The sequence below is a fragment of the Pan troglodytes genome, chromosome 10, assembly GCF_028858775.2.
Source record: "Pan troglodytes isolate AG18354 chromosome 10, NHGRI_mPanTro3-v2.0_pri, whole genome shotgun sequence".
NCBI lineage: Eukaryota > Metazoa > Chordata > Mammalia > Primates > Hominidae > Pan > Pan troglodytes.
In genome coordinates, this window is record NC_072408.2 from 137793920 (window position 1) to 137818090 (window position 24171).

Sequence of the window (24171 nt, forward strand, 5' to 3'; positions counted from 1 at the left end):
AAATGAGTTTTCACATATATTATTTAAGAGGAGACTTCAGTGAGCATTGAGCTTTAAAAATGGGTAGATTTAAAGGAAAATATTCCCTAATAATCATAATTCAGGTGTTATTCAGATCTCATAAAAATTGTGAATGATTAGAACGTGGGAAGCATTGAATTAGCCTTTTCAGATGTGTTCAGTGAGTCCTCCGCCACACTTATTGGTGTGGGCACAAACTTATAACCTGTTATTCTTATAACGAAAAACAACGCTTAAATAGAGAAATGCTCTCCAGCCCCTGCCTAACAGGCCCACTGCTTTTATATTTCTGATTTCCAAATCCTGATGTGGTCTCTGTTCATATTTTCAGCTGATTTTTTTAACAAATAATGTTTTAGGGGACAGGGTTGATGCTGAGAAATGTGGCTATCCCCGAGGGTCCCCATAGAAGGCAGAGGTCCCTGCTGCGGCCCTGCTCCGGACCCCCGCTCCGGGCCCTCCCTCCACCCTTGCTTCTTCCAGAGCCTCTCTGCTGCTTGTCCGCCTGCCTTCATTCTAGGAGCTGCTGTGGGTCCTGTCTTTTGGCAAATGGTGCCTTCTGGGGACATGTTCTTAAGGTCACTTGCTGCTAATGGGGCAAGCTTTGGAGGACATTGGAGAGAAAAAGGCTGTTTGGATCCCTGGCCATTCTTGAATGTTAAGCTTAGAAAACAGTCTGTTCCCTCAATACTCAGGATTCTGTCTTTCAACTCCCCTGACCAGTGAGCACACAGGTGGGGAAGCTGAAAATAGGAAGGGGCACTTGCTGGAATGTTCTGGCACCTTCTTTCACCTACCTGGAGACCTTGAAGGCTCAGCTCAAGTGTAAACTTTATGGGGATGAGCTCCAGTCCAGGTGAGATCCTCTGTCTCATGCCCTTATTGCTCCCCCTACCTTTCTTCCTAGAACTTGCGCCGCCGCCGACGGCCTGTCACTTCCGTCTCCCTTACTCGGTCTTCAGCTCAGTGAGGACGAGGACTGAGTCTGCCTTGGCCAGTGATGAGTTCTCAGTGCCTGGCACACCATAGATACTGCACATTGAATGCATCTCCATCCAGGGTTTGCTGCACCTTCACTTGAATACTGAACAAGGGCCATTCACGACTCCTAGAGAAATCGTTTCCCCTACATTGAACCTATAGTCAATACTGACTGGACACTCAAGAATGTTGCTAGGAGGTAGATCTCATGTGAAGTCTGTGACCATAATAAAGTTAAATGAAAGGGAACTGATTGCATAAAATCCAAAAAAGGTCATTTCCAGCATCAAGGTGCAGATTATTAGGTAATTCTTCCTTGCTTACTCTCATTTCTACCTCTGATTTATTGCTGTGTCAGTTAAGATAATGTTATTTGATATAACAAGTAAAAACACGGACAACGGCAGAAAAAGAAGTCCATTCCGCTGTTGGACTCCTCTGACTTTTAGTGTGTTATTTCTGATATTGGGCTAAATTCCGTCTCGAGTAACTTCGGCCCATTGCTTCTAGTTCCAGCTCTCCTGTGAATGGCTTTGGCAGCTCCTGGGAAAGGCAGCCTCCCCGATTAGCCCCTCAGCTTCACCTTCCTCCCTCTGTGAATGTTTGCTTTTTCCTCACATGCATTAAGAACCTCTTCTGCTTATAAACCCCAGGGAGGCTGCTGAGGTCCCGAGGCAGCAGCTGGAGCATCTCCGCGCGGCCATTTCCCTCTTCTCAGCTTTGAGTTGACTTTTTCCCCCTTTGCATTTGTTTCCTAAATTTAAAACGCTGTCAACAATATGCTAAAATACTTGCAGATGGAGTTTTAGGATAGAAATTTCCAGAGGGGCCTGGGGGACACGGGCCTGGCAGGGATCTAGCTACTCTCTTACTCAGGCGATCTGGGGTCAGGGGGCTTGGAGGCCTGTGGAGCAGATGATCCTCAGAGAAGCATTCATTCAGCACACTCCTTGAACAGATGGGGAAACTGAGGCCCAGAGAGGATGCAAGATGAGCCTGAGCTGCACGATGCTGTGGTACAGTGCATCTCCAGGTACAGCTCGTAGGCCCTGGGTGGCAGCAACTGCAGGTTCCCAGGCCCCAACCAGGACGTGCTGATTCCGAGTCTCAGTGGACAAGGCCTGGGAATCTGCATTTTTAGCCAGTCTCTCCAGGTGATTCTCGCAACTCACGTGATACCACATCCCGGAATCCGCGGCTGACTATACGTGCTTGGTTTGGTGGGCGCCGTGTTGATCTTCTGTTTTTAGAGTGAGACTTTCTACATTGTCTCCTGCCAGGTGGGTGGATCCAAATACCCCAGCCCACGAGGTTTCCAGAAATGGAATTTCTCCCGGTGCTTTCAGTGTTTTTCTTTTAAAATTAACATTCAATTCTGGCAGGACACAGTGGCTCACACCTGTAATCCCAACACTTTAGGAGGCCGAGGCAGGAGGATTGTTTGAACCCAAGAGTTTCAGACCAGCCTGGGCACCACAGGAAGACCCTGTCTCAACGAAAAAAAAAAAAAAAAAAACATTTAGCAGGGCGAGGTGGTGTGTACCTGTCATCCTAGCTACTCAGGAGGCTGAGGTGGGAGGATCACTTGGGCCCAGGAGGTCAAGCCTGCAGTGAGCCATGATTGCACCACTGCACTCCAGCCTGGACCACAGGGCAAGACACTGTCTCAAAAAAATTCAACCTTTATATATGGGAAAATTTCATTTAAAAATCTACACTTCTGACTTCTCTTAAAATATGAGAACTGCTCCCCTGCACCCCACTGGCAGCAGTTGGTCAGGGGTAAGGAGTGACCGCCCCTTAAGGCAGGGCCAGCATTTTCCAGTTGTCCTCAGCCTGCAGGACTCTCTGCTGTCTGTCGCCGTGACTGAAGGCGGTGGCCATTCCCCAGGATGGCCTGCGTGTGGCTTTGTTAGAGGAGCAGGGAAAGGGGAAAGGGAATAATTTCTTATTCCCATGGGGAAAGTGAGTGTCCTACAGCCCCAGTCATTTCAGGAAGCGATTAGAGTGGGGCTTTGGGGTGGGGGTGTGGAGTGAGAATTTTAAAGGCTCGATATGCAAACGAGTGTCTCCTCCTGGCCACAGCAGGCACAGGGCCCATGAGGCAGCCGGGAAACGGGCTCTGAGTCTTGCGTGAAAGCGTATGGGACGCGCATCCTCGTGGCTCTTTGGGAAACGCGGTGGGCCACAGGCTGCTCCGGGTGCCAGAACGGCCATCAGACCCTGTCCCTGCCTTGCTCCAGCTCTGTTCTCAAGGCTGCCTTCCTGGTGTGGGAGCAGCATCTGCTCAGAAGCTCCAAGTTCTGGTTTTGTCAGGTGAGCCTGCCCATGCCTGGGTCAGTCCTGGTGATTCTGATAGGCCCAGCCCGAGTCAGCCTTCAGGTGTGTGGTCTGTGGTGACTGGGGTGGGGGTACAGACGCCAGGCGGGCCCCCATGCCTGTACAACCTCGCGCCTTCCTGGGCCGCTGCTTCTTTGGCATGTGTTGATCATGCTCTTGCACGGTGCTGAGTCTGTGGGCCTGGGAAGGGCAGCTGCATGCATGATCTCCAAGGGAAGGGCGGGAGCCACAGCACAGTGATTACAAACGCAGACTCCAGATCCAGGCTGCCTGGGTTCAAATCCTGACTCGTCCCAGACCAGCTGTGTGGCCTTGGGCAAGTTACCGCACCTCCCTGTGCTTCAGTTTTCTCCCCTGTGAAATGGGGACAGTAATGACCCCTAATTCACAGGTTGTTGTGAGGATTTAGCCTCAGCCCATATAAGTTCTCCTCACCTGCTAGAAATCATCCTTTGTCTTATGCCGTGGTCTCTACATATGAAGGGAATTAACTTCTCATCTAGTAAATCTGTGACAAATATTCTTTCCCTAGACGGTTGTCTGTCTTTGAGTTTGTTATGGTAATTTTTTTTGCCTTGCAGAATATTATATTTATGCACTTAAATTTATTAGTCTTTTCTTATGACTCCTAGATTTTTATTTTTCCTTTTTTTGTCTTGTCAAAAAGGATCTTTCCTCATTTTATTTTTTGGATGTTTTAGGATTCAGTGCTTATAACAAGAAAAAATTATCAAATTAGTTTGTCAATATTGTGCTTGTTTCTTTTTCCTTCAGATTTTTCCTTGTTGTATAGATGGCCCAACTCCATGAGGCAAAGTTCCTTAAAAGGCTAATATGGAAGGCACATTGTGAATTTGTTATGACTCTATGAAGACGTGAATTGATACTTAAATATAAGCTGTTGCTCAGGTAGAAGTCATTGTTTTGTGGGTTGAGTTAACTAAATGAAAAGCTTGGTTACCGGCACCATGGATGGCCTTCAATCTACCCTTACCTAACACCACATGGAATTTTTTTATTTTTATTTTTCTTCCTGAACAGAAAGACATTTGGCCAAGACAGGCTCATTTTGAATTGAGTGAAAGAAATTTTAAAATGCAGCAAAGTTTTTGGAAAAAATTAACTTCCATGAATCCTCCTGGGAATTTGTTTCATAACAAAAATTTCACAACGCACTGTGCTGACTTCCTTGTGAAACGGGTTGTTTCTGAGTGTGCAGGGAAGTGGCGGGAGGCTTGGGGGTTTGTCCTGGCTTCTGTACCCCTCAGCGCCCAAGGCAGGTGTTGCAGGAAGCCCGTTCATGAGGTGGGTCTGGGGACACCAGCGTCAGCTGCCCCAGGCCTCTGTGCAACCCCCACAGTCGCACCCTTTTGCGGTGACCCACATTACTGGGCACTTGCGCGGGCTGTTTTCTTTCCCAGGAGCCCTAAGGACAGATGCCGCAGGGCTTGGAGTTGTACACCGTAGCCTCTCAGAGGTCCAGAAAGGTCCAGGCCTCTTCCAATTTTTTTGAGGTTCTTCTTCTCTTAAAAAATAAAATGGGGAAGTTCCATACCAGGGTTATAAAATGTATGCTGTGTTTTTTCTGAATCCTGCGAGGGCTTTGAACTCACAAAGGTATAGTTGTCTTGATATATTGTCACAAGACATTTGAAGGACTTCTAACAGATATGTTAATTCATAAGGCATCACAGAAAGCACGGTGGGCAATGAGACACTGCCTTATACACGAATGACAAATGTCTTCTTTGAATTCAGTGACTCTCTAAGACTGTGTCCATAACGTCATGTGAAGGTAAGGCCTAAAGTCTAAATTTGGCACCATTTATAGAAATAAAGCCCAGGGCAAATATCCTTCTGCCTCTCCCCTGCACCCACCGTCCCATCATGGGCCTCTTTGGACCAGTTCTGGGCACGTGTTCTCTCTCAGCACCACTGAACCCTCTTACCCATGTGCCTGGGCCAGGCTTGGCGGGGGTGAGGCAGCTGGATGTATTTCCAGCTGTCAGGGGCAGAATCCAGACAGGCAGCTAGTGTGTCACACACACACACACACACACACACACACACACACTGGAGTTTACACACAAAGAAAGGCCAGGTGGGCAGATGCTACTGGAGGCAGAGAAGTGGAATAGAGACAACCAGAGCTCCAAAATGCAACGCCAGAGAGGCCCAAGCTCCACGGAGCCTCCAGCCAGGCCCTGCCCTGACTTCCCCTTCAGCAGAGAGCCCGGCCCCCAGACCAGTGGGCGTGAGTGCAGAACAGCGGTCGGGGTGGGTGCGGGGCATGCTCAGGAGCTGGGCTTTTGCGGTTCCTCTTTTTTTTTTTTTTGAGACGGAGTCTCGCTCTGTCGCCCAGGCTGGAGTGCAGTGGCACAATCTCGGCTCACTGCAAGCTCTGCCTCCCGGGTTCACGCCATTCTCCTGCCTCAGCCTCCTGAGCAGCTGGGACGACAGGCACCTGCCACCACGCCTGGCTAATTTTTTGTATTTTTAGTAGAGACGGGGTTTCACCATGTTAGTAAAGATGGTCTCGATCTCCTGACCTCGTGATCCACCCGCCTCGGCCTCCCAAAGTGCTGGGATTACAGGCGTGAGCCACTGTGCCTGGACCCTCTTTTTTTTGAGACAGAGTCTTGCTCTGTTGCCCAGGCTGGAGTGCAATGGCGTGGTCTCGGCTCACTGCAACCTCTGCCTCTGCGGTTCAAACAATTCTGCCTCAGCCTCCTGAGTAGCTGGGACTACAGGTGCATGCCACCACACCCGGCCAATTTTTATATTTTTAGTAGAGACGGCATTTCACTATGCTGGCCAGGCTGGTCTCAAACTCCTGACCTCAGGTGATCCACTTGCCTCGGCCTCCCAAAGTGCTGGGATGACAGGCGTGAGCCACCGCGCCCGGCCTGCACTTCCTCTTATAGTAAAAACATGGAGAAATCCCACATGAGGATCATAAAAGTTACACGGTTTTTCCATGTTTACAATGATCACAGTAGGACTTTGCACCCACAAAGGTACAATATCTAATTGTCATAAGTTACTGTAATATACTGCCACAACACATTTGAGGGATGTCCTATCTGCTGCTGGTGGCGGAGGCAACATGAACTAATGAGCCAGCTCATTCATGCTAACATGCGTCGCTCAGACCATTTAGTCCAGGTGCAATCCCGCCTCCCCCGCAGCGTGGGCCTGGGGTCAGGACTTACCACGAATGTGCAGACTGGGGTCTTGAAAAAGGTTTCAGCTGCTGCCCCCTCTGTATCCAACTGTGGGAAATGAACAATTGAAGATATCAACAACCTTAAAAGTGTGCTTCCCTTTGGCAAGAAATCCCCTCTTGGAAATGTATCCTAAAGGCATATAGTCTGAGATATGCAAAAGAATTTGCTTCAAGCTCTGTTTGAAAATTTCTTCAAAAAGTGGAAGAAAACCTTAAGATCCAGCGACAGGGGATTGCTGTTTAAAAAAAAGACTCTGGTGCTTGTTTAGAATGCGCCGCTGTGCAGACATAAAAGTGACAACGTGACAGTGTATTTATGGACATCGGAGGAAGTTCACGGTGGAGTAAACTTTATAGAAATGTTGTTTATAAACCAGTGTGCCTGAGATGGTTCGTGTCTTTGTAAAGTCTATTTATAGAAGAGGCTTAGGAAGGAGCCGCCCTAACCACATTTCTGGAGGAATAGGAGAGAAACCTGGAGGGCGTAGGGCTTCACATTTGCATGATCCCGGGGAGTGGGGGCGGGGAACTGCCTGGGGCTGCAGCGATCTCCATCAGTCACTGGTGACCTTGAGTGAACTAGCCTCAGTTCCTTCATCTGTATAGTGGGGATGAAGCAGGATTTTTGTACTTTTTAAAAGGCAAGAATTCATTTCAAACTCCTAGAAAAGTGCCTGCCACTGCGTGAGCCCTTAATAAACATGAGCAAATATCACTGTCTGGATTTTCTGAACTGAACATACACTGCCTTTAGAATGGGGACAAAATGCTTTTCGAATGAAAAATAAAAAGCAAAGAGAACCATGCGCTTACGAGAAATCAAGATCCTGCTCTCTGTGAATAACTGATCTTGTGACTTTCCTCTCCTCAGGGGTCACGTTTTCTTTTTTCTGGAAGACACAAGGAGAACAGTCTAGACCAATCCCTTCTGCGTATGGGGGACAGGTCATCTCCAATGGGTTCAAAGTCTGCTCCAGCGGTGGCAGAGGCTCTGTGGAGCTGTACACGCGGGACAATTCCATGACATGGGAGGCCTCCTTCAGCCCCCCAGGTGAGTGACAGCGACGGTCCCAGGAGGCTCTGCCTGGAGGTGACATGGGAGGCCTCCTTCAGCCCCCCAGGTGAGTGACAGCGTTGGCCCCGGGAGGCTCTGCCTGGAGGAGTGGAGTCTTCTCTGAGAATGGACGCTGAGAAGCCCAGCGCAGCCCAAGGAGCCCAGGGATGCTGCTGCCTCCTGGCACCCGAGCTCCTTTCCTTTAAGGGTTGTTGGGGAGGTGCATGGGGAGAGGCAAGGAGGTGCCCTTGGTAAGCCGCCTTTGGGTGGTGCAGAGCCTGGGCTCCGTCTGCCCGTGCACTGTGTGCCTGCTGTAGGTTACCTGACCACACTGACCTCAGTGATCACACCTGTGATGTGCAGATGATATTGACAGTACTTACCTCACGGTTTCCAGGACATTAAGCTGAAGATATGGTGTGCAAAGTGCAAGCAGTGGTTACATTTCTCCTTCTTTTCCTTCTCATTTTCCCTCTTCCTCCTCATCCGCCTCCTTTTTCTCTCATAGTCTTTGTCTCTTCCTCTTTCTCTTCCTCCCCCTCCTCTTCTTCCTTCTTCTTAGTGGTATAGACTTGAAATTGTTTAAAGCATGACGAGAAGAAGCTTTTGGAGAGAGAGGCTGAAGAATCGGGGAGCAGAGGAAGGGGCTGGGGGAGAGCGCATGAAGCACTGGACTGTGCGTGGTCTTGGGGGAGGGAGGGGCCCTGGATGTGTGGGAAGAGAACAGGGGTCCCTGCACATTGGCTGAGTTTGCAGGTGGGTGTTGAGACATGGACGTGGGGCAGTAGGCTGCAGAGGCTGACGAAGGTCTGAAGTGGAAGCTGGAGAAGGGGAACAGGTGGCTGGGGACACAGAAGGACTCAGGGTGGCATGGAGTGGGGGCCAAGTCAGCACTGGAGCCCAACAAGGGAAGGGCAGAGGTGGAGGGGGCAGCACAAAAGCCTAGGATGGTCTCCTCCGGTAGGAAACATCTTTGATGTATTTAAGGGAAATCCATTTTCTGGCTCATTCTTAAGGGAGGCTGCATGGCCCAGTTATTAAAAAGCGTGAACTCTGGAGCCAAACAGGCTGGATCAAATCCCGCCTCTGGATGTTGGTAGTTGTGTGAACCTGGGCACCTTCCCTAACTGCCCTATGCCTCAGTTTCCTCATTCATAATATGGCAGTAATAGCAGTATCACATCATAGGGTGACTGTGAGAACTAAGTGGGCTGCCAGGCATAAAGCGTGGAATGATGGCACAGTGGGCCCAGAAGGTGTTTGCCTTCTTCTGTGGATGCTCAGTATGCTCGGACCAGCTTGTACCTCCACCTCTGTAAAGTGGGGCAGTTCAGCAAACATCTACTTCAAATTTGCCCTCTGTGATCCCTAAGGTCAGAAATAATCTCTGCCTCCCTCCCCTGACACAGAACCATCTGAACCTTGTCCGTGACCTTCCTGTTCCACTTGCTATCAGAGCCCGATTGTAAGCAGCTTATCTCTCTGCTCCTTGGGGCTGGTGGAACATGGTTTCAGGCATCCATTAGGTTCTTTGACCTTGAACAAAGGTAAAGTATGCTCAACTCTGGCTGCTTTTCCACCCAGGGAAAGGGCGAGAATTAGAAACACTTCTGGCTGGCAATGTGCTCTCTTTTGTGCATTGAAGGCGTTTGTTATTCTTACTTTCAAACTCAGGGGCAATAATACTTTGGACCAACCTAGGGTCCAAGCGTGCTCCAGAGACTCAAAATTATCAGAAAGTTGCACAATCTTGAGCAAGAAGCCCCGATGTCATTCTGGGTGATCTAAGATGCATAGCTGGCTAGAGGTGATGTGTGTCCCTTAAAAGGGCTGCCCTGTTCCTTCCAGCAGCAAGCTCAGGAGGACAGCTTACCACACACGCTGGCAGAACAAAGGGAACCTTTGTGGGGGAATCAACAGTCAAAGTCTGATGAACATTCTTGTTGATGAGCGTGCTTCTTGTGCCAGAGAGAAGAGTAACACAAATGCTGGTTGATGGAGGTTCCTCAATGAGCAGGGAGGTTGGTCTTCCCTCTACCAACTCACTCCCATGTTGGTTAACATTATACACCCTTGCTTAGAGCACAGGCTGATGCCAATGGCCTGTGGGCTGAGTTGGGTCCTCAGATGGGTTTTATGGTCCTATATTGTGATTGCCTAGGCCAAGTTCGTAAGAAAAATATTTGGAATGATTTACGATCATTAGTTATGATTTTATTTTAAAATTAAGATTTTCCAATTTCTTTTGGAAATAAAAAGACTGGCAAGGCAGGCTCTTCATCTCTCATGTTACTGATGGAGGAGGTGAGTAGGGGCCACCTCGTGATGGGGCAGCCGCCCTTCCACGCACTGCAGTCAGCACAGAAGCCACGTCCTCAGGGAAAGCTCATTACTGTGCTTACCCGCTCCTTGGCCTCTGCAGACTGGGTTGGTGGGCGCCATGGAGTGCCTGTATTGCTGTTAGATTTTAATAGATTTTATTTTTTAGAACAGTTTTAGATTCACAGAAAAATTGAGTACAAAGTTCAGAGAATTCCCATTACCCTCCGCCTCTACACAGGCACAGCTTCCCCCACTATGGACATTCCCCCACCGGAATGATCCATTTGTTACATGTGATGAACCTACAGTGACACATCATTGTCACCCAAAGTCCATAGTTCACATTAGCATTTGTTCTCGGTGTTGTACACTCTATGCGTTGGTGCATTGGTGAGGTTGATCTTTCGCCCATTTTAAAAATTGGATTGTTTTTCTTTCTTTTTTCCTTCCTCCCTTTCCTCTTCCCTTCCTCCCTCTTTTCCTTCCCTCCCTCCCTCCCTCCCTCCCTTCCTTCCTCCTTCCTTCCCCCCTCCCTCCCTTCCTTCCTTCCTCCTTCCTTCCCCCCTCCCTCCCTTCCTTCCTCCTTCCTTCCCCCCTCCCTCCCTTCCTTCCTTCCTCCTTCCTTCCCCCCCCTCCCTTCCTTCCTCCTTCCTTCCCCCCTCCCTCCCTTCCTCCTTCCTTCCCCCCCTCCCTCCCTTCCTTCCTCCTTCCTTCCTTCCTTCTTTCCTTCCTTCCTTCCTCCCTCTTTTCCTTCTTTCCCTCCCTCCCTTCCTTCCCCCCTCCCTCCCTTCCTTCCTCCTTCCTTCCTTCCCCCCTCCCTCCCTTCCTTCCTCCTTCCTTCCTTCCCCCCCTTCCTTCCTTCCTCCTTCCTTCCCCCCTCCCTCCCTTCCTTCCTCCTTCCTTCCTTCCCCCCTCCCTCCCTTCCTCCTTCCTCCTTCCTTCCCCCCCTCCCTTCCTTCCTTCCTCCTTCCTTCCCCCCTCCCTCCCTTCCTCCTTCCTCCTTCCTTCCCCCCCTCCCTCCCTTCCTTCCTTCCTTCTTTCCTTCCTTCCTTCCTCCCTCTTTTCCTTCTTTCCCTCGCTCCCTTCCTTCCTCCTTCCTTCCTTCTTTCCTTCCTTCCTTCCTCCCTCTTTTCCTTCTTTCCCTCCCTCCCTTCCTTCCTCCTTCCTTCCCCTTCCCTTTCTCCCTTCCTTTCCTCCCTTTCTCCGTCCCTTCCTTCCTCCCTTCCTTCCTTCCTTCCTTCTTTTCTTCCTTCTTGCCTTCCATCCTCCCTTGCTCCCTTCCTTTCCTTCTTTCCTTCCTTCTTTCTTCTCTTCTCTCTCTCTCTCACTCTCTGTCTCCTCTCTTCTCTCTTTCTCTCTTTCTTTCTTTTTCTTTCTGACAGGATCTGTCATCCAGGCTGGAGTACAGTGGTGCAATCATAGCTTACTGCAGCGTTTAACTCTAGGGCTCAGGTGATCCTCCTACCTCAGTTGCCCAAGTAGCTGGGATTACCGGCATGTGCCACCATGTCTCACTAGTTTTTTTTTTTTTTTGGTACAGGTGAGGTCTTACTTGGTTGCCCAGGCTGGTCTCAAACTCCTGGCTTCAAGCGATCCTCCCATCTCAGCCTCCCAAAATGCGGGTTGTTTTCTTACTGTTGAATTTTAAGAGTTTTTGGGTATATTTTGGATAATAGTCCTTTATCATGTCTTTTGCAAATATTTTCTCCCCATCTGTGACTTGTCTTCTCATTCTCTTGACAGTGTCTTTCACAGAGCAGACATTTCTAGTTGTAAGGAAGTCCAGCTTGTCAATTATTTCTTTCATGGATTGTGCCTTTGGTGTTGGATCTAATAAGCCATCACTAAACCCAAGGTCATCTAGATGTTTTTCCTATATTATCTTCTAAGGGTTTTATAGTTTTGCATTTTATATTAGACCTATAGTCCATTTTGAATTAATTTTTATGACAGGTTTAAGATTTTTTTTTTTTTTTTGAGATGGTGTTTGGCTCTTGTTGTCCAGGCTGGAGTGCAATGGGGCGATCTCGGCTCACTGCAACCTCCGCCTCCCGGGTTCAAGCAATTCTTCCTGCCTCAGCCTCCTGAGTAGCTGGGATTACAGACACCTGCCACCATGCCCAGCTAATTTTTTGTATTTTTGTGGAGATGGGGTTTTGCCATGTTGGCTAGGCTGGTCTCGAACTCCTGACTTCAGGTGATCCACCTGCCTCGGCCTCCCAAAGTGCTGAGGTTACAGGTGTGAGCCACTGCGTCTGGCCAAGATTCTTTTTTATTTTTTGGAACGTGGATATTCAGTTGTTGCAGCACCATTTGTTGCAAAGACTCTGTTTGTTCATTGTACTGCCTTTTCTCTTTTGTCAAAGATTGGTTGACTTTATTTTTATTGGTCTATCTCTCGGCTGTTTATTCTGTCCCACAGATCTATTCATCTGTTTTTTTCCAATGCCACACTGTCTTGACTACTGTAACTTTTTATAGTAAGTCTGGAAATTGGGTAGTGTTGTTCCTCCAATGTTGTTTTTCTCCTTCAATATTGTATTGGCTATTCTGGCTCTCTTCCTTCTCCATAGTTTATCAATATCCACAAAATAACTTGATGAGATTTTTATTGGGATTGTGTTGAAGATATAGATCAATTTGGGAAGAACTGACATCTTCACAACATTGAGTCTTTCTGTCCATGAATATGGAATATCTCTCCATTTATTTAGTTCTTGTTTAATTTCTTTCATCAGTTATATAGTTTTCTTCATATATAGCTTATAAATGTATTGTTATAATATATGTATTTCTTTTTCCTTTTTTGGCACCAATGACAATGGTAATGTGTTTTTTAATTGTAAATTCTACTTGTTCGTTGCTGGCAGATGGAGAGCAATTGACTTGTGTATTAACCTTGTAGCCTGTAATCTTGCTATGCTCACTCATTAGTTTCAGCTTTGTTGTTGATTCTTTTGGATTTTCTACATAGACAATCATGTCATCTGTGAATAAATATAGTTTTATTGCATCCTTCCCAATATGTATATTCTTATTTCCTTTTTTTTTTTTTTTTCCTTTTTTGCCTTATTGCATTAGTTAGGACTTTCAGTACAATGTTAAAAAGGAGTGGTAAAAGGGGACATCCTTGCCTCGCTCCTGACCATTTTTTTCTTAACTGAGCTTATGGTCTGATTGGTTGGCACTTGTGCCCTGCCATTTTTCAAATATTTTAATCACACTTGCTTGTGGGCATTTGAATTTGTAACTACTATGTTAAAATAACAAGGAGTCTCCTTGAACTGCTTCTGGAATTTAGGGCATGAGGATAAAAAGATAACATCTTTCCTGTGCTCCAAAGGACTGGGGAAAGTCGGGTCTGTGTTATACCTTGTATTAGGACGCACCACAGTTAACAGTGATTGATCATCTTAAGAAAGAAGGATGTGCCTACGAACAGGAAAAACCTGTGCATGGGGAGCTCATTCCCACAGCACTCAGAATGGCGATCTTCACTCTTTTCCAGGCCCCTATTGGACTCATGTCCTATTTACATGGAAATCCAAGGAGGGCCTGAAAGTCTACGTCAACGGGACCCTGAGCACCTCTGACCCGAGTGGAAAAGTGTCTCGTGACTATGGAGAGTCCAACGTCAACCTCGTGATAGGGTCTGAGCAGGACCAGGCCAAGTGTTATGAGAACGGTGCTTTCGATGAGTTCATCATCTGGGAGCGGGCCCTGACTCCGGATGAGATCGCCATGTATTTCACTGCTGCCATTGGTCAGTGAGTGTGAAGGGCTGGGGCAGATCCGCTGTCTGTTCCCAGGGTCACCCTGGTATCAGCCTCCTTTCTTCCCACTCTCCCGTTGCAGCTATCAGCACTGCAGGCGTGAGATGTGTCCTAATGAACCTTATAAACACAGTTGTGTGTTAGAACACCTGTTCCCTGAGATAGAGGAGTTAACAATTTACTAGAGATGCTTTGAGATGAATATTGTTCTCTTGATCATCACGGGGGTTTCAAGGTATATGTGATGGAGGATTATAGAAGGCTTTGGAGAGCAAATATTCCAGATCCATTAGTGTTTTTGATCAACAAATGTTAGCCGTGTGCCTCCCAGGGGATGGGCCCTTGGAAAGCCCCGAAGATACCTCTTCCTATTCAGCACAGGGCAGTTGTTCGGGGCAGGGGCCTGTGGGTAGGTGGACTGGGGTTCAAATATTCATTGTGCCATAATGAGCCGTGAGACTTTGGGAAGTCATTTTTAAAAACTGAGGTCAAATTCATATAACATAAACATAACCATTTAAAAATGAACAAATCAGTAGCACTTGGCACATTCACGGCGTTATGCAGCTGCCACCTCTACCTGGCTTGGAAACATTTTCATCCCCCCAAAAGGAAACCCCGCACCCAGTGAGCACAGTCACTCCCCGTCTTCCCCTCCCCCAGACTCTGGCAACCACGAATCTACTTTCTGTCTTTACCTATTTTGGAGATTCCACATAAATGGAAATGTGTAACGTATAACCTTTTTGTCTTAATCTCTCAGATTTTTTTTTGCTCTGTTAAATGGATAAAAATACTACTACTCCCTTTCTGGGGGTGGTGTTGATAATAAAGGCCATTAGCACAATGCCTGGCATATGGCAAGAATCCAGTGGTTCTTAGCTGTTTTTAAAATTAATATTCATCTTTCCCCTACAATTCCATTTTCATGCTGCCCACAAGTGAATGCACCATTTTTTCCCCAATGGGTTTCTTTATTTCCACATAAAATAATCTGCTAAAAAATGACAGACCCCATGTAGGCACTCACAAACATGTGGCTGCTGCTTCACTGGGACCCAGCACAGCGGATGTCAGGACCAGGAGAGAAAGGCCTGAGTTCCAGACGCTGCCTGCCCTCGTTCCCCTTCTGACGTTGAGTCCCTCAGTTGTTAGGACCCTACTGATTGTATGACAGAAAACCCAATTCAAGATAACTTTAGCCAAGAAAGCCATGTGTTTCTTTTTCATCTCTTGCAATGGAAGCTCTAGGGGAAACTGCTTCAGAACTGGTTTGGTCCAGGTGCTCACATGATGTCAGTGGGAATCTCTGCGTTTGACCCTGCCCTCTTTTGTTAGCCTCCTCCTGGTGCCAAGGTGGCTGTCATGCTTCTAGTGTTGCATCCTCTGCCCTCAGCAGCCTCTGTGGAAAAGAGGGAGCTTCTTTCTCTTATGACTTCCCATGCTGGGGCTGGGCAGGACTCACATTGGCTCACATTTATCCATGCACCTTCCATGAGTCATTTTCTGTGTCTGGGAGTGCAGAATATGCTGACTGGCTTAGGTCTGGGTCATAGTCCCCCATCCCCAGCCCCCCTGAAATGACAGTGAGGTCAGCCTTGTCCAGAACATGTGGAGGAGAGGGGACTCCCAGGGGACAATCAGGGATGCTGGTCTCAGAAGGAACAGATGCTGTGCAGGCAAAACAGCCTGTGTCCACTACAGCCTTCGACATTTACATCTTCCAGCTTCCATCCAGGAAAACGGAATGCACTCCCTCTCCTAGCACTGACAGAGGGCAAATGATAGCATCCTTCAGAAGAAAAAAATGTACCAATCTACTGCATTTTATTGCCTAGGGTTTAGAGTTGTCAGTTTGAAACCAAGATATCACTTGTATTTATGTTATGAAAAGCTTCAAACAAAGCCTGCCCTCCTGACAGTTTACTTGTTTTAGTAACACTGGAAAGAGGTGCCCTTGTTTCTGGTTCTTGTTCTTGTGAGAGCAAACCCTCATCGCCAGAACCAGAACTGAACCAGAACTGGATCGACCAGAATCCCATTGCACCTGGTGACCTGGTCTGAAGACAAGGCATATGACGTAAAGCATGTATAGGAGAATGGCTCTTGAAGTCCCTGGAAGGCCTGTGTGGGGCCCCGTGTACCACTGCTCAGTGAGTCTGACACAGCCGAGTTCAGGGCAGCCATGCAGAGTGACAACTGGAACTGAAATCCAGCCTGCTCCCAGCCAGGCCGGGCCTCGGTGGGGACATGGCCACACAAGTAGGTAGAAGTCTTTCTTTACATGAAGACCTGTCTGCATTTGAAGCTGTGCTGGGGCTGTAGGTGCCCAGAGGGGGCTTTTTTCTGAGTGACCTGGGCAGAGGTGACACCTTCTCTAATCTCATGAGCCAGAGCTGGCACCATTTGCTGACCGGTCCGTCCAGGTGTGGTGGCCTTTCCTGATACAAAGGCACAGTGCTGACCGTCTGTCACCCTGGCCAGGTGTCCCCTCTCCCCTACCACTGGAATGGACAGCAGCTCTTTCTGTAGAGGAGAAAGAAGGTTATGTTCAGATATGTGTAATCGGAAAGCGTGTACCTTTGGGCACTGGAAACACACTCAACACGTGGGAACTGGGACCGACTGAGGACCTGGCAGATTCTCATTTTCACTCCAGTCTCCGTGGTCATCGCTTGCAAGCGTTGGCAGGATCGCTGGACCGATTTTCACTATCCCTCACTCTGCTTTGTGGACACACACGAGTTAAATGTGAGTTTGACATGACTCCTCTGTAACTCATTGGCACCTGAGGAGTGAATGTCACTCTGACTTGGAGAACAGAGCGGTTCTGGGGTCCAGTTCTCTCGGCAGTGCCACACCTTCTGCGTTCACCAGCAGCCCAACCCCACCCAAACCCAAGGGCTCAGTCACTCCTGCAGCCAGCAAGGGGTGATGATGTCATTTCCTCAGCTCATCCAAAGCAACTTCAAGAGATTTTCCAAAAATGAAGTAGAATATCTGGTTAAGTGTGTGTTCTCATCAGGAAATAGTGGGATTAGAAATAGTTGGGGGTGAACAGGCAGAGAACAGCAAATCATGGCTTAGTCTTCAGCCTTAAACGTCTTCATTGTTTGTAATAATTCATCATTAACCCCATGGGGGCTGAGTGCAAAGAATAGCTGGAATCCTTGGGCTAGAGGGGGCTCAGGAAGACAGTTTTCTCCACTGCTTTACTGGGGCCTATTCTCACTTCATCGATCTCAGAGGAGAGCGCTCCCAGGGCTCCTGTCTGTGCTGGCCCAGCGAGTTGTAGCACTCCTCATTTTATCTCCAACCAGTCTGGATGCAATTGAAATCTATTTCTTTTGGTTCTTTATTTATTTGAAATCGGTAATCCTTGTATAAAATCATCTTTTGGTATGCTGACTTGCATGAAGGGTGTTCAAAAGCGATTGAGAATACAAATGGAAAAGTAATGTGACCTGGGAAAATCTATACGGTCGACTCAGTCAGCTGATTTCTTAGCCCATAATTTATCTCCAGCAACATTCCTACTCAAAACATCCTCAGACTCTCTTCCATGTGTCTGAAGCCAGTACATTTTTAATAAGGACAGGTCTTCCTTGTGGTGAAAAAAGTGACCATGTTTTAGTCCTTAATCCAGCATTGTTTCTTCCAGGAAAGCATGCTTTATTGTCTTCAACGCTGCCAAGCCTCTTCATGACATCTACAGCAAGCCCCATGGTGAGCAGACGCATCTTCCTTGGCCCCCCTTGCTGATGTTCTTCGGCTTGGGCTGTTTGCTGGGAGAGAGAAAATTCCATTAGGTGTCTGGGCTCTCTGTTATCAGCAGTACATTGTATGGGAAGAAATAACAAATGGAGGGGAAGCCAACTGCAGTACTAATTCTTGGTGCTAAGAGTGACTGAAGGGAAAACTCTCAACTCCTGCCACCAGGAACCTCAGGTGCCCAAAAGGAAATACCGGGCTCATTCATGGGACGTGGGCGCCGTGAGTGGGGAGTGAGGAATCTGCCCTGCTTGGCTTCTCTCTATGCCCTTTTCGTTTGATGTTAGAGAAAAGTTCAATTCATATAGAAAAATTCTTGTCTGGAATTAGTGTTTGTAGTTAAAGAACTGTCCTTTCTTGAGAACGTTAATATAATAGTGAGTGCACAGACTCTGACCCATCTGCTTGGGTTCAAATCCAAGTTCTACCACTTATTTTTGAGTAAGCCTCTCTGCGCTTAGTGTCATCCATCAAATGGGGACTTATTTTGTAAGGTTGTTGTGAGGATGAAATGTTAATATAAGCAAAATATTCACAAAAGTGTCAGATACATGGTAGGAGCTATATTACTATTATGGTATAAAAACATTTGACCAGCTGGGTGTGGTGGTTGCACCTGTAGTCCCAGCTGCTCAGAAGGCTGAGACAGGAGGACTGCTCGAGTCCAGCCTGGGAAACACAGTGAAACCCCATCTCTATAAATAAAAAAAAGAGCAGCCAGGCACAGTTGCTTATGCCTGTAATCCCAGCAATTTGGGAGGTCGAGGCAGAAGGATCACTTGAGGTCCGGAGCTCGAGACCAGCCTGGCCAACACAGTGAAACCCTGTCTCTACTAAAAATACAAAAATTAGCCAGGCATGGTGGTGCATGCCTGTAGTCTCAGCTACTTGGGAGGCTGAGGCAAGAGACTCGCTTGAACCCGGGAGGCAGAGGCTGCAGTGAGCCAAGATTGCGCCACTGCACTCCAGCCTGGGCAACAGAGCAAGACTCAGTCTCAAAAAAAAAAAAAAAAAAATTAAAAAAAGCATTCGACCCAGAGTAGGACACATTAAACTTCTGTATAATATTTTGGTTTTAGTTCTTAGTAGAAACTCATGTTGCCAATTTCTTTCAGATGCCCACAGATGCCTACCATCCCATCATAACCAACCTGACAGAAGAGAGAAAAACCTTCCAAAGTCCCGGAGTGATACTGAGTTACCTCCAAAATGTATCCCTCAGCTTACCCAGTAAGTCCCTCTCGGAGCAGACAGCCTTGAATCTCACCAAGGTAAGGCTATTTGATGTCTGTGTCTGGTGGACCAGGGGTGGCACCCTTACCGGGACCATAGATGTTTCTGTTTGACCTAGATCGAGTTTAAAAAAAGCAGGAACTTTTACTGAAACGTTTGGGTTTCAGGCTTCTCATGAACGACCAGCTGGTGTGGCCCTCCTGGCCAGCTCTGTACAGCTCAGTGGAGCTTCCTTTATGGGCACTTGAGTCTTTGCTGTGGTTTCCCAATGCCCAACCTGCCTGGTCCCCCCTGTGCAGCCACCTGGCCCCCGCGGGCGTGTGGGTTGGCAACTCCTAAACTAAATAAACTCTGCTGCCTCCTGGCAACAGGTAAAAGGTGGAGAGGCCTCACTGGCAGATCCAGCCGTGGGGCGTGGGCCACAGCCTGTGCACAGTGGGAGTCCCCAAAGCTATCTAAACACTTAGAGAATGCAACATTTATGGCATTAAAATCAAGATGGTTTCTCTTTCTGCTCCTCCAAATAGTTTCCAGGTGAAGGCAGAGGGTGGATCGTGGGCTCTCGTGGACTTGCTGTCTTCTGTTTCAGGGCTAGGGCTTATCTTGGTGGATGCGAAGACAGAAGGGGTTTTGAGATTGGCTCACCTTGAAAGCACAGCATGTGGGTTAGGAGCAGGTATATGGAGTCCCACGACTGCACTGACCTTTGATCTGCAGTTACTCGGTGTCCTTGGTCAAGTGACCTAACATCCCTGCCTCACTTGGCTCCTGAGATGTGGAGGAAATAATAACAGCACCCACTTCATCGGGGATAAGTGGGTTCCTATGTGCACAGAACAGTGCTGGGTACGTGGTGAGCACTTTTCAAGGGTTCTTAATTCTTACTGATTTCCTTGCTGAAGTCACACCCAAAGAAGCACACGCAGAGCCATGTGTTCAGGGACTTGAGACATCTTGGAATGGAGGGAGGTTGCCCTCAGCTTTTCTGTCCACGTAAGAGAAGTTAGACTTCTCAGATTTCATTCATTCATTCATTCATTCATTCGTTCATTCATTCATAGACCATACTAGATTCTGGGAGTGCAGGATGACCAAGTGCTAATACTCCCTGCTTTCAAGAGGCTCAGGGTTGAGGGAGTGATGACAGGTCATGGAGTCTGAGAGGGGCTTTAAAGGGAACTACATGGAGCTGTGGGACTCAGCGGTCCTGGAGTCACAGAGACCTGGCTTTGACCCCAGCTCCACCACTCCCGGCTCTGTGTCCGTGGGAAGGTTATTTAACCTCAGCACACCTGCTTGCCCACTGTGACATGGGGACAATGAGATCGCCCACGTCTCTCAGGTGCTTCTGGCTGTGAGAAACAGGGCCCTCTGCTTAGCGGACTTAGACTTCAGGCCATGTACTCGCTTCAGGCAACAAGAGGCCCAGAGGTGGGAATCCTAGGAGTCACTAACTCAGTCTTCACTCACAGCAGGGGCTGGATAGGCACCGCCACAATTCTCTCGGCACTCGGCCCTTTTCTCGCCCAGCTGCAGGCCCCCAGCACCCTCGCCTTACCCTAGCACGTCCAGGAGGGAAAGAACGGGTCGGGGGACTCCCTCCTCGTCAGGGGGAAATCTTTCCCATGGTTCCCTTTGCTGAGACACCCCCTCACATCTCAGTGGCCAGAGCTGGGCCACATGACCACAACTGGGCCAATCACTAACCAAGGGGAGTGGGATTAGCAACTAGCTCAGCCATTCATGAAGGAGCTCTAGGGTGGGGCCAAGGCTGCCCAGTGTGGGAGAGCTTCCGGGCTCCGAAGGGAAGGACCCGCGGGGTGTTGGGTGGAAAGAGCGGGTATAGACAAGCTGGAAGGTCCTTATGCATGTATGCACAGGACCGGGCGTGAGGCCCCGAGACAGGGCTTGGTATGCAGTAAGTGCTTTATTAATACTAACAGTCTTGTTTTTATTGAGATGGGCTGCAAGGGGTGACTGTGACAGGCGGTGCCTTCTATGCAGTTAGCACTTAGTAAACACTCACACTCCGGGCACTAGTGCCCTGCCTGTAGCTAAGGTATGCAGTCGGGGCTTCATGCCCACTCTGGGCACTGGCACCCTCCCCTCTAGCCGTGGTACACAGTCGGCGCTCAATAAACACCCACTCTGGGCACGGGCGCCCTCCCCTCTGACTAGCCATGGGTACCCTGAAGCATCCTCAGAAATGTGCAGCAGACACTTAGCAGGCTCCCTCTGTGTTTCTGGGTGTCTAGGGAAGGAGGGAGTCCAAGTGAGGATAAATTAATTAGACGAATGTTGATTAAACACCTACTTGTGGGTGGGTTGCTTGATTAATTATAAAATGGATGGCTTAATGAGCCACAGTTGCATTCTCATGAGTGGGTTCACTGATGACTTTATTAATTAAGCACATTGTGCAGCCTCCGCTCTCTGCCAGATGCTGGGCTTGGTGCTGGGGATGTGTGATGGATGTGCCGGGCATTGCCCCTGCCTTCGTGGGGCTTGTGGCCAGGGGCGTGTCCAGTTAGCTGGAAGGCTGCCTGTGGGGTGCTGGTCCTAAAGGTCACTCCTCAGAACCTTCTAGAAGTGTGTGTCCTGCCCTAGGGCAGGCTGGACCCACTGTGGCCCACCGCCTGCCTGGCTCTGTGATCTCTTCATCACGGGCTAGATGGGTCTGTCTTGCACCTGACACTGCAGTGGCAGCAGTTAGCCGTGTCATTGTGGCCCACACCACCCAGCAGGTCCTTGAACTGAGTGTGATAGGGAGTGGCCAGGCTGGCAGGGCTGTGGGAAGAGTTGGTGGTGGGGCTGGCAGGAGTGAGACAGGGACAAAGTAGGACAAGCAGAACTTGGGGCCAAGGCCAGACAGGCACGCACCCCAGAAAAGGCCAGGCAGGACTGCCCTCTGCGGAGCCCAGGTGTGGGGGCTGGGGGTGTTGGGTGGGGATGGCGTATGCGCAGTGAGGTGGGTGGAGGCCAAGGCAGCTCCGTATCCTTATTGGCTGTCTGGTTTGCAACACAAGGCAATGCAGGTCTACACAGGAAACACTTTCTTTTTAAGCTTGGTCACTTTTACTTTCCTTGCTGCTTTTCTTCCTTCTCTCCCTCAGCTATACCTGAGAGTCAGAGGTTGCAAACTCATGTGGCTTCAGGGGCCAAAGGAAATGGATGGCATGGGCCAGACAGAGCAACAGTGGGGAGTGGAGGTAGTGGCAGCCTGAATGCACCACCTCCTCTGCAGCCAGCAGTTGCTAGTGACTCAAGGCCACCTGTCTGTAACCGTTAGGGTGACTGCTTCTGATTTTGCAAGAAAAGCCCCAGACCTGGATTTTTAAAACGGAACATCTCCCAATTTTAAGAAATGGGCAGTGAACTGAAATCTTAAATGAAATTATGTGCAGACCAAATACAAGACATCTACGAGGCAGGCTCAGCCTGTGTGCCATCCCTGTGGGACCCCTGGTGTAGACCTGTTTTGGGGTATCTGGCTGGGGACCCTGGGGATGAGTCATGCAGATTTACCCAAAACCCCAGTGATCTCTGACCTGATGAGAAGTCAAAGTTTTTGGCATCCATTATACAAGTTAGTTTCTTTCTTTTTTCTTTTCTTTTCTTTTCCTTTCTTTTTTTGAGATGGAGTCTCGCTCCGTCACCCAGGTTGGAGTGCAGTGGCATGATCTTGGCTCACTGCAACCTCTGCCTTCTGAGTTCAAGCGATTCTCCTGCCTCAGCCTCCCAAGTAGCTGGGACTACAGGCATGCACCACTACGCCTGACTAATTTTTGTATTTTTAGTAGAGATGGGGTCTCACTGTGTTTCCCAGGCTGGTCTTCAACTCCTGACCTCAAATGATCCACCCGTCTCAGCCTTCCAAAGTGCTGGGATGACAGGTGTGAGCCACTGTGCCCGGCCCCATTCTACAAGTTTCTATGGTGTCCTGGCTTCTCACATGTCCACTAGCAGCTGGACGGGAAAATGGCAAGGGGTCATTTCCTGTACTGTACCGTGAGGCAGTGATTAGCTACGTGTGGCTCGTCCAACTAGAGATGTGCTGTGAGTGTAAGATGCACACTGGATTTCTAAAACTTTGTGCAAAGAAAAGGGAAATATCTAATTAGTAATTTCATATGGATTCTGTGTTGAAATGACAATATTTTAGGTTTTTGAGCTAAGTAAAAATACATTATTAAAATTAGTTTCACCTTTTTTATTCTACTTCTTAAAAATGTGCTTGCTGCTAGAAAATTTAAAATGATAGATGTGGCCCGTATTATGTTTCTGTGTGATAGACTGCTCTGGATCAAGAGTCGGCAAACTATGGCCCTCGAGCCAAATCTGGCCCGTTGCTTGCTTTTGGAAATAAAGTTTTATTCATGCATGCCCATTTGTTTGCATATTGTCTGTGGCTGCTTTTGCACTGCCATGGCAGAGTTGAGTGTTTGTGACACAGGGCGTGACCCATGAGGCCTGACCTCGTTCCTGTGTGACACTTTAAGAAGTTTGCTGCCCCTGCTCCGGCTCAGTGAAGACAGGATGGTGATTATTCCCTATTTCATTAATTCTTAAGGCCTTGCACTCTAAGGTCTCAAAAAATATTTATCTCATAAAGATAAACGAATGCATGATGAGTTTTGATGATGTGCTCTAAGAATTTAGTGTCTCAGAGTGTGAGGAAGAACGTGAGTCTTCTGGAGATGGTGGTTTGGTGGAAATATGTGAGAGTTCAGTCAGCCTCTAAGTTTAATTCTGATGCTGATAGTTGGAGACAAACAGGAGTGTGTGTGAATAATGCAGATGAGTGAAACGGACGTGAGCGTATGAGGCAGTGGGGATGGCGGGGTCTGGAATGGGCTGGGGACACATCCACTAAGCCGGTGCCGCTCAGCTGTGGTCAATTATGGTTTTATGGGAATGTGGGCTAAGGGGTGTCCAAGAGTCTGCTTTTTAAAAACGAAGTAGAAAATCTACATGTTTTCATTTAAATCTCCTGATTAGGAAACAGTAGAAATTAATTTCATTGTTTCCTTAGAATAATAGTGAGCCGAACCAAACATGGTTTTAAGGTGACCTGACCAAGGGCCTGAGTAGCTTCTGCTTTCTAGAGAGGTCATTTTCAGTGAACACGAGTGCTTCCACGTCAGTTTGGTTTCTCGCCCCAAGAAAAGCGCATCCAGCAGGTCATGATTTTCCCACACGTCTCTCCACTCCACGGGCTTTCACTGAGGGCCTGCCGTGTCCCCCAGGCGCTGTGCTAGGGCCCCTGCCGTCACTGAGCAGTGTTCATTCTGACGTTCCGGTGCTGGTCACTGACTCGACAGGGCTGCCACAGGAGCAAATAAGATAACGTCCATAAAGGGGCTTCGTAACATATCATGTGGTCCATGACTCAGCTATTTTTGTTGACTGCTGTGCATAAAACTGAACTGGTGGTTGATAGAGACCCATTG

General features: G+C 48.4%; 1 protein-coding gene and 1 long non-coding RNA gene across 6 annotated transcripts in view; one reads left to right on the forward strand and one right to left on the reverse strand.

Moving 5' to 3' along the window:
• ADGRD1 (adhesion G protein-coupled receptor D1) overlaps window positions 1–24171 on the forward strand; it is a 189375-nt gene that overhangs the window by 20778 nt on the left and 144426 nt on the right. For all 5 annotated transcript variants that reach the window (XM_024348158.3, XM_024348159.3, XM_054664742.2 and 2 more), the window contains 4 exons: window positions 7440–7619; window positions 13453–13707; window positions 17379–17443; window positions 18604–18759. In XM_024348158.3, the coding sequence (XP_024203926.2) occupies window positions 7440–7619; window positions 13453–13707; window positions 17379–17443; window positions 18604–18759 (656 nt within the window). The remainder of the gene's footprint in view (window positions 1–7439; window positions 7620–13452; window positions 13708–17378; window positions 17444–18603; window positions 18760–24171) is intronic.
• On the reverse strand, window positions 14677–19973 carry LOC129136702 (uncharacterized). Its single transcript, XR_008538614.2, has 3 exons — window positions 19367–19973; window positions 18716–18835; window positions 14677–17502 (listed from the first exon to the last, which is right to left on the reverse strand). It is a non-coding gene; the product is annotated as an uncharacterized LOC129136702 (long non-coding RNA).